Raw genomic sequence first — 14,995 nt, 5'->3', positions numbered from 1 at the left:
TAGTACGGCAGAACTGCCGGCTGCTTCCCCGACAGGTTGCCTCACGAACTAGAACGGAGGTGAGTAGTCAGTTGTGCTGCATGGTAATAAACGGGCGCCTAACCAACTAACTTTAGAATACACCAATAGTCACTCCCGTGTAACCGGAGCACAACTAAGTAGACGTTGAGGTTCGAGGTCACGAGGCGAACCACGGCAGCATACATATCGCCTGCATACTGCCGTGCTTACAGCCAATATTAAATGCCTACCTAGGCATTTACTGTATGTTACCACACCTCCCGCTTCACCCGTTCTTTCCCAGCTTGGCTGTTGCTTTAAGGAAGTTACATGCCGTTCAGGTGTCACGACACACCAGCCTGGTTGGCATGAACAGCGTGACACCACGCCGTCCATCCTAAAATAGGGTCTCCAAAAAGCTACGGTGGTAGGTTGTGCTTCGACATTACGCACGCGTTGATTCGTAGACGGATATGATGATCCTACTGTGGCTAACAACAAATTTCATATGTACTCAAACATCGGCCAGGTCTTGTACGTTGTGAGTTATGACTTCCCTTATCGGTTACTGACGGTCTTTGACTCTTTGACTCGGCCGGAACTACTCAAGCCACTTGATTGAGATCCGGAAGTCAACGAGCAGTCATTGTAACAAGGCAAGACCACAGAAGATAGTGCGTCCGAAACTTCGGTTGAGTGCAAAAGGAGCGGTCCCTCTTTAAACAACACAACCATACCCAGAATCTCAGCGTAATAGAGTTGAACTTTACTCAGCCTTGCGGAACCTCACTTACACGGGAATCGAATGTCGTATGCAGAAGCAACCGGATCTTTCTCAATATTTCACTACCAACCGATATAATCCCATCCCAGCCTCCATTACCAACCCACCAAGCACATCACCAATCCTCCCACCCTCACCATCCATAAAATCCATAATCCTCCGCCCATGCATCTTATGTATCCATCCATCCCCATCCCGCCCAAAACACACCTACTGCATACAATAAACATCCGCCAACGCAACCGAATGCGCCGAGATATTACTCCCCGTATCATTCCGACACGTAATAACCGGCGTCGTCACCAGCGCCACCCGCCAATGCTTCGCCTGCAACTCCGTCGGATCCAAGGCCGGCCAAATCGGCAACATGGACTGACTCGAAAACCTGGTCCCCACCTCCGGAAACCGAAAGTCAAAGGTAAGTCGCGACGAGAGAATCTTGGAGGACAAATCCCACGCCAGTTCAGCGACCTGCTCGAGATCGCGATACGCTTCCGCCGGGTTCGTAAGACGGTTGAGAAGAGGCTGGATGGTGCCTAGTAGGGAGGCGGTTATCTCATCGACTTTGTCTTTGTGAAAGGCTGGGGACTCGGTCTTGTTGATCGAGTCGAGGATGTAGGCTTGGCGGTCGAGAAGGGGTTGGCGCTGAGCAGACGGTTGACCTATATTGTTAGAATGGATGAAGTTTGTGGTGTGCGAGAACGTACCTTGGGTTTTTTCGAGGTCTTTTTCTAGATCGAGGAGCGCATAGGTGTAGTCGTTGTCGGAGCCGACCCATGCGTTGGGCACCCAGACTCTGTTGACGACGTAGTCGATTATAACGCGCGTTACGAGACAGCACTTGGGGTTGTTTTCTCGAAGATGAATGTCCAAGTATGAGGAGGCTTCTTTAGCGGAGAGAGGGTGATATGTCGCCAGGAGGACGGGCCATAGGGACGTGGTGCTCATTTTCATGGCCATTGCTGGATCAGGAATATTAGCATGGCGCTCGACGAATGCGCGGATCATGGCGTAAAAGTCCATGATGGATTCATTCCACGCTGCCACACTCTGATCGGTCATATGGATCAGCGGACCAGAGAAGTTGTTCCGATGGACGATTGCGTTTCCCGCAGATGATGGCGCACTCCCGAATTCAGCGTGATTCAAGTCCAGGAACCGTCCGTTTCGAGAGCGTGAAGTCGGCGTCTGGGGATAATATTCATGCTGGTGGTGACCAAATGCCGTTCCAGGACGCACAGGAACATTCTCCGGCATAGAGTAGGACGGCTGGAACTCAGCTGCAGTCGGTCTGTATCGCGAAGGAGCATGGTACGCCTTCCTGGTAGGCGGACGACTAAACGACCCGGCATTAGAATAAAACGGATTACTACCCTGAGCAACTCGCGCCTGTGAAGAAGTCCACGAAGCAGAGCCCTGGTACCGACGTTCATGAGAAAACGCAGACTGCCCGCGAGGCGGTCCAGCTTGAAGGGGCCCAAACTTGGGCGGCGCAACAGAAGAAGGTCTGAAGACGGAGGGCGGACGAGGCGGTGGTGCCATGTCACCATATGGACGGACATCTACTTCTCCGAGCTGTCTCACGTCCATGAAGCTTTCTCGAGCAGCTCGTGGCTTGATAGACATGATGGTTTTGTGAGCAGCATGGTTGTCCTGCACCGAGTCAGCCAACGTCTCAATAGCACGCGCCACGGACTGCGGATCAGGATGCTTCATGACCCAGAGTGAGCGCCGATTATTCACTTGGTCCTCCAGATGGCGAATCGTATCCTCGAGTCCCTTTACTTCATTAGCTTTCATCCATGTATATCGTGAGAAACGCACCTTGATCATTCCATCACGAACAACACCATCTTCTCCATGCTTCAAGGTCGCCTTCTCCTTCACCTTTTTAAAATCCACAGAAAGCTCATGCAAATCACTCATCACCTTCTTGACATCATTCTCCGCCTGTTCGCGCTTTTTCCTCTCCGCATCAACTTCACCGCGCAGATCACGAATCATCTGCGCCTTGTCGTCCGTCTCTGCCTTCATCAAGCTGGACTCAAGGCTCATACGAGACATCGCCTGGTCGGTATCCTCCTGATCGAGAGTGAGGTTCATCAGCGCGTCGACAAGCTGACTGGTCTCTTGGCTGATGATCTGCCCGACCTCCTGAAGCTGTGCGATGATCTCGGCGGATTCATTGGACGAAACGCCAGGCATGCGGCGAAGGGAGTGCTGAATCTTGACGAGGATTTCCTGCGTGAAGCGGGACTTTTCAAATGCTGGCTATCTTTCCCATTACTACTATTCACAGGAGAGGGTGCTTGGGTACTTACATGATTATGCGACAATTGTCGAATTCGTTCTGCGCGAGCCGCTCCCGCGAGGGGCGTGGAAAAGTCCACGGAGAGCATGTTTCCTTGAGGAGCCGAAGGCACAACGTCGAGCTGTCTCTTGAGAAGCGCAACGACGGGGTCTGCAGGGTCGCACACAGACTTTTCCTCTGAATCTGTCATTCTGGGCGCCTGTTCTGGAGACAGGCTAGAAGGATGCTGTGAATCCCGGGGCTAGCGATGTGAAGATAAAGAAGAGTAATGATGGCTTTCGTGGAGTTTATATCAGTCGAAAGGATGAATAGGTGGCCCAGCTATTGTCTCAGCCCAGCACTGTTTGCCCGGTCAGCGCGCCCATCGTAAATAGAAAGAGAATAGCGATGAAAGAAGTACAGAGACATACATGAGTGTTGTCAAAATACCCCAAGTGAATATGTAAACGGCACAATCATCAGTGAAGGTCTCCAAATGCCGCAGAAACGAAACAGCACCACAGACTCGTAAGAGAGCCTAGTAGATACACAAGTCAGCCTCAATCCCTAAAATGTACAGGCGTGTTCCAGAATAAACACAGGTGTAATGCCAAAGAAACTCACCAGAAAGAACAAAGTCGCAACCCAAATTATCCCGGCGACAGCCTCACGAAGGAGCAAAAGTATAGTGGGAGAAGAAGAGAGGGATGCACATATGAGACGAATATGACAAACAGGTGTCGGTACTCCGTGGTTGGCAAATGGCAGCGGCTCATTTTCATCCGGAGTTGACACAAATGTGAGCGGAATGTGAACAGACACGTTCAGGAGTTTGAGGATGCAGCGCGCACAACACACAGACAGATGGGTTCAAATTTCAGCCTGTCAAGACAGATTCCTTGCATTTTTCTAGCGTGTGCCCAGATAATTATGGGTAAGCGAGCGTAGCTGTGAAGATGAGAGTAACGGAGCACAGAGTGGTGTCTCTCGATAGAATGTTCATTGCAATTTGTATACCTACACATACCTAGGTACCTTAGGCTGCAGAGTTTCCACACTTCACACGTCGAATTGAAACAATTTGAGCCCAGAGCACTGGATGTGGTAGTTCCCAGCCACTCTCATACGTCGCATTGCAAAGCATCGCTCCAGTCCTGTGAAATCACCACCGTCAGTCACGTCTTGTCTCGGTCCATTGTCAGATTATAAGGTTATTTATATTTTAATCAAGGCAGAATACCCGAGGCTACAACACCAAAACTACCATAAAACACACAAAACACAGGCAATCCTCCTCGGCAATGTCGTCAACGATCTAGTGCATGTGTGCAAACATTAGAGCAGGGGAAAGCAGGACCACGTCACCAGGAACCGCAAGGGTTGACCGTTGGGTGGCTTCGTATGGGACGCATGGCAAAGTGCCGTCAAAGAGAACCTGCAACATCGTCTAGCTTAGTGTTCTTCATCAAGGCATGGGTGCGGTAAGGTCGAAACTTTTCTGCGAGTCGGGTAAAGAAAAGAGCGCCCTCAACTGTATCCTGGAAAATCTGGAGAGGGGATCGGGTTGAAAATCGTAGCAGGCGGATAACACATATTATGTGCTAGTAGACTCAGTCTCAGTAATAGTTCTGCAGTTGATATTGGTTTTACAATTTTTCACTAACCTGCTGAGTACCTAAATAGTGTGAGGACAGATGGCCAGCCATGTTAGCTTAAATGGCTCTGGTGCGGGAGAAGAGACTGCTATAGACAGCATCGACAACCGGAGATGCATTAATCATCCTTCCGCCGAAATATCTCCCGTTTAGGCCTTTGATTGCATTTTCACCGCCTTGGACTTTGTCGAACTTGAGATAAACGTCACCCTTGGAGTTAGGATCGACAGCAATGTGAACGACATGTCCATACTGCCTCTCGGCTTCTGATCGGATGTCATCTTCGAGTTCTTTGACCCAATCATCACCTTCTTCCCTATACACGAGTCAATAATTAGACATGTTGTCTCAGTCAAAATGGGGGTGTGTGAAGTACTTACTCTTCAGGGTCGAACATGTTGTGCAGAACTACACAGCGACTAGCCATGTTGACGTTGACAGGAAGTGGCTTCGCTTCAGTCTTGGGTTTCACAACGGCCTGGTCTTCTCTTCCATTAGGTATCTCGTCGGTTCTGGCAAGTTTTCTCATCAATGCATCGCGACTGTAATTATTAAAGTTTACTCCTGCGACATCGGTGTCGTCGAGGGCGCTGGCGCCGCCGGCTTTGTCGCTGTCTCGGCCGCCGGCTCTGTCAAACGTGGAAGACTGGCCACCGCGGCCTCCTGCTCCTGAGAACGCAGAGCCCTGGAAGTTGTTCTGTCCTGAAAACCTATGCATCAAGTTGGCCGTGCTCTCAGGGGTAAACTTATCGTTGCCCAGACCGACTCGGATAGGTCGGCCTGCAAGGTCAAAGCCGTTCATCTTTTCCAAAGCCTCGCGAGCCTGGGTTGCATCACGGAATCTGGAGTCCATGGTTAGTTTTCTGCCTTCAGATGACACAATACAACATGCATCAGAACACAACTTACTGAACAAACCCGTATCCACGGCTGCGACCATTGTCGTCCTTCTGAAGCTGGACATATTCGAGTTCACCGAATGGTTCAAAGACGGCTTGCAGGTCCTGTTCCGTGACATTGAAGTGAATATTACCAACGTATAGGCGATGAAACGGAATAGAGTTCGGGTGTCCACTGGACGCTTCGGTGTTGCGAGCTTGTCGATTCTTCTCAGCTTCTGTGAGCTTGACAATAATAGGAATACCTGCCAATGGCTTTCCAGTGAGCTGAAGTGCCTTTTGAACCGTTTCTTCGTCCTTGAATTCAACGTAACCAACTCTGTCGATGGAATGTTAGCCGAATATAACGATTAGCTGCGGGAAAACAGTGCTTACCCCTTGGATCGTCCACTGATTCTGTCCTTGACAATCTGAGCCTCGTTTACTGGACCGGCATTCTCTTCGAAGAATCGTTTTAGCTTGTCACTTCGCAAACGAGCAGCAAGCTGCTGAACGAAAACGGTTCGGCTGTCCCGCTCGTCTTCATTCAACTTGGGTGAACGAGACCGTTTGCCCGGGGATTGATCTCGTCCTCGACCCTGGTCTCGGCGGTCAGAGCGCTCGCGGCGGTCCCTACGATCTCGGTCATCTCGAGGGCGATAACGCCGACGAGGGGATCTTGAGCGGGAGCGGGATCGCCCGCGTCGTCCACGATAGTAATCACCGTCCCTGTGTCGGCGTGAGTTGTACCGGTCTCTATCCCGGCTTTCGCTGCGGCGTCTACTGCGGTGGCTTCCAGTATCACTCCGTGGGGTGGTTTCGCCAGGAGTGCCCTTACGATGTCTTGTAGGAGAATCTCGACGATCACGTCGACGGCGATCATTGTCAGCGTCTCTGCCACGATCGCGGCTATCATCGCGGCTCTTGGAGCCTTCGCGCTCAGATCCGTTCTGAGCGCGACCATTCCGGTCGCTTCTGGAAGAGTCATCGATCTGAGTATTGGAATTTGGCTGTGCTGCACTTTGAGCTGTGGCCTCCAAGAGGGCCTCGACATCCAAGCCCGACATGATGACCTACTCTCCTGTTTCTGCAAACTCCGGGAATGATGCACTATCTGTATAGGTACAACGCTGTCAAATTTCGGTCTCTCTGTTGAAATTCAGGTAAATCTCAGTGCTCCGTACCCTGCGAATAGGCGTGCCAGGCTGCCATGAGTTGTTTCTGTCGAGACACAGAAATTGAAGTCGGGCAGGGAAGTGGAGGCACTGGGAAAAGGTGGAACATGTAGAGGTCACGTGATGCGTGAAACCGGACTGGTCTTGCCGTGGCTTTCGGCACTCTCCACGCGACACTGCCGAAATGAAGGGGTCAGTGCGCCCCTTTGCAGACAAACTGTCAATATTTGGATAGAGAAGTCTGGAGTTTCAAGAGTCAAGGGAAAATTAAGGGGAGAATTGTATTAAGATAGTTTTGTAGTGTCCAAGAGCTGGCTATCAGGCCACCAATTTATAACATCAAATAAATACAGACCGTCTCCACGTTCATCGTCGATTGCACCTACCAAGCGGCGCATTTCTCAACCTTTTTATGTCGTGCGCCACCAGTGGCAATTATTAGTTATTACTATCGTCAACTTATGCATGAACTATCCAAGGCCGTTAACTCCATGCCAATCCAGGCCATGAGGTAAATTATGTGAGCAAATATACAGGGACGCTGTGGTCTCTAGAGGTGTTTTGTTCCTCGCAATCAAATCAAGGCACTTATGTCGTCTTGATGGGAGTTTGAAGCTCCGTGCCAAAGATCTGATCCCAGAACTTGCTGGTGACGCCGAAGCCGAGTTCATAGTCGAGGAAGTGGTGTGCGAGATGATACTTCTTCAGCTGCTTGTACCACAAAGGTAGGTTCTCGTGGTGCAAGAAGTAGTGCGTCAGGTCGTAGCAAATGTACCCGAAGATGCCACCACAGTAGACTGCGGTAGCAGCATACCAATTGTAGCTGAAGATGGTGTGTGCCAGTTTCCAAAATGGCGAGGCCAGCACGACAAACAGCGTAGGAGGCATGACCAATCTGTACTTGTCCATGGGAAGATAGTGGTGGATTCCATGAAGCAAAAAGTGCAGAGTAATGAATACGCGGTTATCAGGGAGGTAACTATATCGGTTGTTAGCAATCAGTCGTAAAGAAGGGGTCTTCATTCGGCAAATCATACCCATCTAGATGGAAGAGGAATCGGTGTAGACAGTATTCCACAAAGGTCCAGAAGAAGACGCCAAAGACCCAATATGCCGCAACAACCATCGGGTTCTGGAGCCCCTGATTGGCAAGATAGACACCGTAGGCAACAAAAGGGAGCCACAGCGTAGGTACCATCCACCATGGAGTCTTGGTGAGCGGTTCTAAGAAGTTACCAAATAAAGGCGCCGATGCACCACCTCTGTAATGTCGAGGTCGATGGACCTGGTCCAAATAGAACTCCTTGCTGAAGCCGCCGTTCCAAACCTGCATGAACAGAGGCTTGCCCAGGTCCAAAAACTTGTGCTTCTTGAAATCTTGAGTATAGTCGGTATCCTTGCTCAGGTCTTCTTCGCAGGACATGCCGGTTCGGGGATGGACGTAGGTAGGATCTTGGGACTTGACAGTTCCATTTCCGTTGGCAGGCTTTGCGGACCCATTTGCGGCAGCTGACTTTTCATTCACGACAAAACCGACAAGAGAATCATCAAGAACTTCGTAGGCAGCCTCCGAGTGGTGATGTGAGGTGGGGTCCTTGAGGATTTCTTCAACATCTTTGCCAGCATACTCGACAATCAAGCTTCCGCCACCAGGGTGGTCATCAACGAAGTCGGTCACGTCGTACACCTTGGATCCAATAGTGACATAGCAAGAAGAGGCCGAGTTGTGCGCCTCTACCTCTGCGCGAGTAAATGTAGGTAGCGTCCTGGCCGGCATGTTGATGTTTGGTGTCTGGTCGGCTGGACCGGTCGGGAGGAACGGAGTCGGAGGTTGTTCAATGCGGCAGGGAGAGTGTTTTGTAGGTGAACGGTTGCGCCGACGACAGCGACAGGTTCCAAGGGGTCGTGGCTCAATCTTTTCTTGGTGATTTCAACAAACTGGCGTGCGCGGGTTATAAGCACAAATGAAGACGGGCCATAGGGTGCAGGGCACAAGAGAATCAAAGCAGGCGAGAGATGAGGATGTTTAGGCACTTGAATGGGAGGAGGCGAGTGGGAAGATTTTATTTGATAAGGCGCGCTGGGACGTCTCGTTTTGTCTTAGTGGTGTCGCGGCCCCTAAAAATGACTGAGTTGACAGGACAGACAGAACCAGACTGACGGACTCTAGGAGCGAGCGGATGCCGAGGGGCCAAAGTGGCGTTACTCTGGGTCGATTCCAGCGCTTTCAATTTGAGTAGGCTATCAGTCATCAATGGAAAGCCGGACAATCTCCACTTTCCGGCTCGTATGTACATGCCATTATGAGAGTGCAACAGCCCACTGGAGCTGGAAGTGTGGCTGGTGATGAATAAGGGGAAATTTGTTGGTGGGAGCTTGCAAAGTCCTTGCATGACTTTGTGGCTAGGGTATCCGAGCCGGCCGAGGAGAGACCAGGTCTGGCATCTGTGCCCGAAATTCATTTGTTCAAATACAATTTTTTTCCTGCAGCTTTATATTTCACGGGGAGCTGCAACCCCTGGAAAAAGCTAAACTAACATCATGCAAATAAATGCAAATTGCCTCAGGCGTTCAACAGCTGAGATGCGGCTTTTGACCCGGGGGCCTCCCACATCCAAGTTGATGAGTTGGTCCGAGTTTCTTTGCCCTCAAATGCACCAGCCTGCACACCAGCCCTACGAACCTGGAATCCCAGAGTCTCATTCTGGCTGGTCGCACCACATATTGATCCCGATCAAATCTGAATCTGCACAATCTTTGGCAGCATATACTAGCACATGCTAAGAACACGGCGACGCCCCTTTATATTGTCGTATATATGGAGTCCATGCAGGGCGAAACGTCGGGCCGTCCCTCTCAACACTTTTGTGTCGCTCCATCTATTATTGGTGCATATCGGAGAATTGAGTGATTGCCCTTGGCGTGGTCTCTGACACGGAAAAGACGCACATGCCTAATTGAATCAAAACCGTCTAGATACTCTCCGAAGGACAAAGCAGTGATCATGTCTACACACCTTGTACGTCATCAATCAACACTGAAGCACATGTATCCATGTTTCAACTCCAGGCGGCCTCACACTTTGCAAACAAAGCTCACAGCCCCAACGCGTAAGGAAGCACTGAGCTGTTGTTGGCGCAGCCACTCGTCAGCTTTGTTCGCCATGGCGGGTCCAACTGTCAGACCAGGAGACAGCACTTGCAAGACCACAAGCTTGTGTCTGGTGGCTTCGAACCAGATTCATGTGTCTCGCTGTTTGATGCGGGGCTGAAAATAGCAATAGCCAGCTTGAGCCGCTACTGTGGTCTGGTAGTTGCTGTGGACATCTGGAGCAAAGCTCATAAGAGACAAGTCCCAGTAACGCCAGTTCGTCCCTCCAGCCATCACTTATCAACATTGATCCCTACCATTTCACGGAAGACTGCAATCTCGACTGCAATCCTTCTGCACCGTCTCGAATCCATCCCGCTTTGCAGTAACCATCCATTGCAACACATATTCTGCTATAGTACCTTTACCGCGAAACTGCCCGAGTCCGGCTCAGCTCAAGTGCTACGTCATGGCATCTCTTCCTCTGCCGCGGGGCACATGGCTCCTAGTTCTCGGCATTTGCTTGGTGATGCTTCCTGGCAAGGCCGCTGCCTTTGGAGCTGGAAACATCCCATCTATAGCGCAGGTATGCGTAACATTGCTCGAGCTTCAATAACCAATCACTAACACACTCGACTAGGTTGAAGGACACAACTGGCGTCATGGAGGTTCGCGTACTCCAAAATCCCCCCACCAAAAAGAGCAGCATCTGATTCTTCATAGATATCGAGGACATGCTCACCAGCCTCACCTTCTTGCACGGCAGCAAATGGACATCCATGTTGATTAAACGGACCTACTTTGGCAATTGGCTGCGCGACTACTCCCAAGCCGTCGACGTCGGCAGTCTCAAGGGCGTCAATGCCGCAACCATTCGCATTCTCGTGAGTGCCAGCCGTCGCACACGACAGGGACGCGCAAGACACAATCAGATATTAACGAGCACAGGTCTGGGTCCTCTCATTCATGGCCTTCGGCTACGCCACCGAGGAATTCGAAGTAACAGAAGAACGCCTCGGCTGCTACCGCCCTGAAGAACATATCGACAACCCCCTAGGATATGCTGATGGCCTCGACGCCCGCAAATTTGACCCCCGCCTCCGCGGGCCAGTCGAACCTGTTGAAACGGAAATCGACATGAAGACGGGCATGAAGAACTACATTGCCAACGAGACAGGGCAATGGGCCACCAGCGCGGGATACATCCGCTTCAGCTTCGCCCGCAGCATACACTTTGGCCGGTTGTACACGAGCGGTCAGCACGGCAAAGGCAAGGACGAGAATCTCTGCGAAGCCCTCCGCTGTCTTGGCCAAGCCCTCCATTGCCTGGAGGACTTTGGTGCTCACAGCAACTACTGCGAGCTGGCGCTCCGCGAACTCGGCTACTCCAACGTGTTTCCTCACTGCGGAACGCAAACTGAGATCAACGTCCACGGCAAGAGAATCTACCCCATCGTCACGGGCACCTTTGGCGCCGTCGACTTTCTGCACTCCGTCATCGGCGAAGCGAACGACCACTTCACCCAATCTGAAGTCGACGAGGTTGATGTCGCGCTGAAGAATGCTGAAGGCGCAAGAAGCGGCTCCGTCGCCACTGGTGATCGCGGACTCTTCGACGGCTCCGGTCCAACGGACTTCATTTCCTTGCTGTCCAAGCTCCCCGACGTAGGAGGCAGCTTCGCATCTGAAGCCCAAGAACTGAAAGCCGCGTCAGAAGCCCAAGAGCGAGAGAACCAGCGCGCCAGAGCCGACAACGTCAACATCGTCCCCGGCATGAGCCCCGATTTCGATCCCGTCAAGACGGCGAAGCGCATCTACCCGATCCTCGTGTTCAGAGACAAGATTGTCAAGGCCATCAGCCGTGGCATTGCCAAAGTCCCCGGCCTAGAGAAGCTTCTCGAGCACATCAGCGAGACCCTAACAGCCTTTGTTCTCGGCCTGCTCGCCCCCTTTATCCGCCCCATCATCAACTCCGTCACCAAAGTCCTCAAGGACGGTTCATCCGGCGTTATTAGCGCCAGCTCCAAGTCCCAGCTCGAGCCGTGGGAAAACGACCGATGCTCAGACCCAACACACTCCATGCTCTCCAAAGACCACTTCACCAATGTCCTCAACTCGTGTGCCGGCCGCGTCGCCACCACTATCCTCCAATATGCCGTTCCGTAAGTTTCCCCTCATAAATTCCTCGCAGGCTGGCTAACTGGACACTCAGCCGCGTCCTCTTCGCCTGGGAAAACCCCAACGTCCCTGTAAACGAAGTGGTCGATGACGTCCTCCGCTCATTCCACCATCCCGCTCTGCGCAACGAAAACATCGAAATCCAAGCCGAGATGTACAATACAGTCAGGAAGTGGGCGGATGAGCACCCCCGTCGCCACGAACTCAACAACATCCTCTCCTCAGCATCAGTCAAGGCAGGCAAGAACCACGTCCTCAAGCAAGGTACCAAGGCCAGCGGTGGTCATTCCCACGGCGCGTTCGACACCCTCAGCCAACTAGGCCATGGTAAAGTGGCAGGTTCACTGTGGTCGCAGGTCCGTACTCGCGATTTGGACTCCCTGTCTGGAAATGACGGTGATCAAGCGTCCAATTATGTATCCAGCTCGCCTGCTCCGCAGACAAGTAAAATGCCCACGCCACCTTCGTACTCATCAACCAGCGGAGAAGCAGCTTCGTATATGAATGAGGCGAATACTTTCCAGGCTGGGTATAATGCTCCGCCTCCGCCGGGACAGTACTACGAGAGTTATGGACAGCAACCACCTCCAGGAGGTCCGCAGGGATATCCAGGACCAGGACCTCAAGGCTATGGGCCGCCGCAGGGACAGTGGCAACAACCTCCCCAGGGGTATGGCGGGCAAGGATACGGTCCTCCTCAGGGAGGATATCCGTATGGTCAGGGACAAGGCCAGGGACAACCACCTTCTTGGAATCAGTATTCCGGCCAGGGACGGTATTAGAAGTATTAGATCTCAAACACAATTTAAAGGTAAGCCAAAGTCAAAATGAGGAATGTGGAATGAGGAATATGGATGAATTTCGTTGTAGGTAGAGCAAACTCGCAAGTATTTACCATCTATGTCAAACGTCGCTACAAAACTCCACGCAATGCAGGTGACCATACGCTCCATTCATGAAATTCACCTCTTCCCCCTCCTCGGATCCTGCGCCTCCGCCTTTCTAATATCCCTAATCTCCTTGGTGCCCATGCTACCTAGTCCGCCCTCAGAGCGTCTCTCCCACCCTCCCAGCCTAACAACCTGACATGTCGCGTTATCGCCGTCCTTAGAAACCTCAGTCGCATACTCGACCACATTTCTTGCGCCTTCTTCCGGTGTTCTTGCCTCCTTGACAACATCCACAATCTCTTGGTCGCTGAGGGTTCCGGAAACGCCATCACTCATGAGGACCAGGAAGGAGTACTGCGCGGGGCCCATTTCAACGCGCGTGATTTCCGGTTCGGCAGATACGCCTATGCGCTTGGACTTGATGTCCCCAAAGGCGCGGGAGTTTGCGAGCCCAGCGATACGTTCTTCGCCGAAGGAGTCGCCTGAGACCATGGATCCAGCGGGGGCATAGCGACGAAGACGACGGCTTTCAGTTGGCGTGGAAGGATGGTGGTCTGATGTTAGGGGGAGGGGGAGGCCGGTGGCCGTTTCGCAGAGCAGGATGCGGGAGTCGCCTACGTGGGCGGCTACGAGGGTGGAATTTGCGGCCGGATGCCAGAAGGGTGCTGTGGTGGGCGTGGATATGAGTGCCACGGAGGCGGTTGAGCCGCCTTTGAAGCGAGTAGAGCCGCCGATGCCGTGGCCAGAGGGCGTTGCGTGAGGCGCGCCGAGGATCTCGTCGTCGTTGAGAGGCATGTCTGAGTCGTCGGGGTCTGCTTTGCGCGCTTGCGCAGACACAAAGTCTAGGTCGGCGCGGAGAAACGCGTACGCAAGACTGGACTCGACGGTGATGGAGGCCGTTTTGCTGGCGTCGCTTGAGATGTCGAAGTGCTCGGGGTTGAAGCGGCGGAAGTAGCCGCCTATGGTGGTGCCGTAGGCTTTGACGAGCTCGCGTTCTAGTTGGATTGCCTTTTCCACGTTTTGCGACTCGGCTGGTGGTGATTCGGCGCTTGCCAGGGCCACTCCGTGATTGGGACGGTCGACAAATCCCCGGTTATCTCGGTTGGGGACCTCCATGTCTTTTTGCACTTCTTTTGCTGACTTCATTTCTATTGAGTCCAGGGCGCGTCGTCGTGATATGGGCTTCTCGCCGGCTGAGGGGTTTTGTTGATCTCGTCCTGGTTTGCTTTTGCGGAGGCTGCTCTGCAGGCCGAATTCAATGGCGGCTTCCTCGACATACCCGTGTAGTTCGTCTCGCAAAAAGTGAGAGCATTGTGTGCCGCCGTGACCGTCAAAGACTCCAAAGTAGAATATCTGAGGATCCCCCAGCACACTGTCTGCCGGAGTTGCTTCGCCCGGCTTCTGCCTCACGCTCATGGGACCCCTCTTGGCGAAGGCGGGTATGTCCACTGTACCAGCTTGGTCTGTGTCCTCATTGTACGGCCTGCTGCCTCTGGCTGTTGCAGAGCCAAAATGGTGTTTTGCCCTCCGCAGCGGTATTCGTACAACGGTCAAGTCTCGACTTTGCATATTGGGGATTGAGACAGCCGGGGAGGATCCCGGGCTTGGTGTATGAGGGGTCGACGCATCGCGGGGCAGCTTGTGGCCTGGGCCGATTGTGCGATGCGAGTCGGGGTGAAGCGACGAGGAGGGTAGATGCGTGACAAAATACGTGTGGAAGTATTGTCGTAGCTGCTGTTCTGGATATCGTGGCACAGGAACGCTGTCGTAGCTCGTCACCAGCGGAGAGACGCCTCGACGTGCAGCGCAAGTCTGTCGGGAGCTGCCACGGCCGCGAGCTCTGGATGCCGACGATAAGGGCCGCCGAGGCTCTGACCAGGTGTGTTTCAATCGCAAGCAAATAGAATCTTCTAGCGACTTGGCCCTCGCGGTAGAAGTAGAACCTGCTGCGAGAAGAGACGCGGATGCCGCGGGTACGGTGAAGCTCTCAGCAGTGGCCAAATGAACTGCGGCTCTGGACGCCGAGCATCGCGCCGCTTGTCCCAACGTCGCCAT

The 14,995-nt window shown here is 52.6% G+C and overlaps 5 protein-coding genes across 5 annotated transcripts; 1 reads left to right on the top strand and 4 right to left on the bottom strand.

Annotated features, from left to right (window-relative positions):
• Nucleotides 1-994: 994 nt before the first annotated feature.
• Nucleotides 995-3,285, bottom strand: VFPPC_00870 (hypothetical protein; the record flags this gene model as incomplete). Its single annotated transcript, XM_018280806.1, has 4 exons — nt 995-1,446; nt 1,492-2,563; nt 2,609-3,055; nt 3,106-3,285. The coding sequence occupies 4 exons, from the start codon at nt 3,283-3,285 to the stop codon at nt 995-997; spliced, it is 2,151 nt and encodes a 716-aa protein (XP_018149146.1).
• Nucleotides 3,286-4,786: 1,501 nt separating this feature from the next.
• On the bottom strand, nt 4,787-6,674 carry VFPPC_00869 (CC1-like family splicing factor; the record flags this gene model as incomplete). The annotated part of the gene is made up of 4 exons (XM_018280805.1): nt 4,787-5,045; nt 5,110-5,571; nt 5,639-5,947; nt 6,004-6,674. The coding sequence occupies 4 exons, from the start codon at nt 6,672-6,674 to the stop codon at nt 4,787-4,789; spliced, it is 1,701 nt and encodes a 566-aa protein (XP_018149145.1).
• A 696-nt stretch (nt 6,675-7,370) lies between these two features.
• VFPPC_00868 (inositolphosphorylceramide-B C-26 hydroxylase) lies at nt 7,371-8,559 on the bottom strand (the record flags this gene model as incomplete). Its single annotated transcript, XM_018280804.1, has 2 exons — nt 7,371-7,761; nt 7,820-8,559. 2 exons carry the CDS (start codon nt 8,557-8,559, stop codon nt 7,371-7,373), a joined length of 1,131 nt encoding a protein of 376 aa, XP_018149144.1.
• A 1,782-nt stretch (nt 8,560-10,341) lies between these two features.
• On the top strand, nt 10,342-12,832 carry VFPPC_00867 (HET-C domain-containing protein HetC; the record flags this gene model as incomplete). The annotated part of the gene is made up of 5 exons (XM_018280803.1): nt 10,342-10,458; nt 10,513-10,540; nt 10,596-10,756; nt 10,821-12,034; nt 12,085-12,832. 5 exons carry the CDS (start codon nt 10,342-10,344, stop codon nt 12,830-12,832), a joined length of 2,268 nt encoding a protein of 755 aa, XP_018149143.1.
• Nucleotides 12,833-13,012: 180 nt separating this feature from the next.
• VFPPC_00866 (protein phosphatase 2c) lies at nt 13,013-14,995 on the bottom strand (the record flags this gene model as incomplete). Its single annotated transcript, XM_018280802.1, has 1 exon — nt 13,013-14,995. The coding sequence occupies one exon, from the start codon at nt 14,993-14,995 to the stop codon at nt 13,013-13,015; it is 1,983 nt and encodes a 660-aa protein (XP_018149142.1).

Source organism: Pochonia chlamydosporia, chromosome 1 (assembly GCF_001653235.2).
Source record: "Pochonia chlamydosporia 170 chromosome 1, whole genome shotgun sequence".
Taxonomy (NCBI): Eukaryota; Fungi; Ascomycota; class Sordariomycetes; order Hypocreales; family Clavicipitaceae; genus Pochonia; species Pochonia chlamydosporia.
This window is presented reverse-complemented; position numbering and strand designations above follow the sequence as displayed.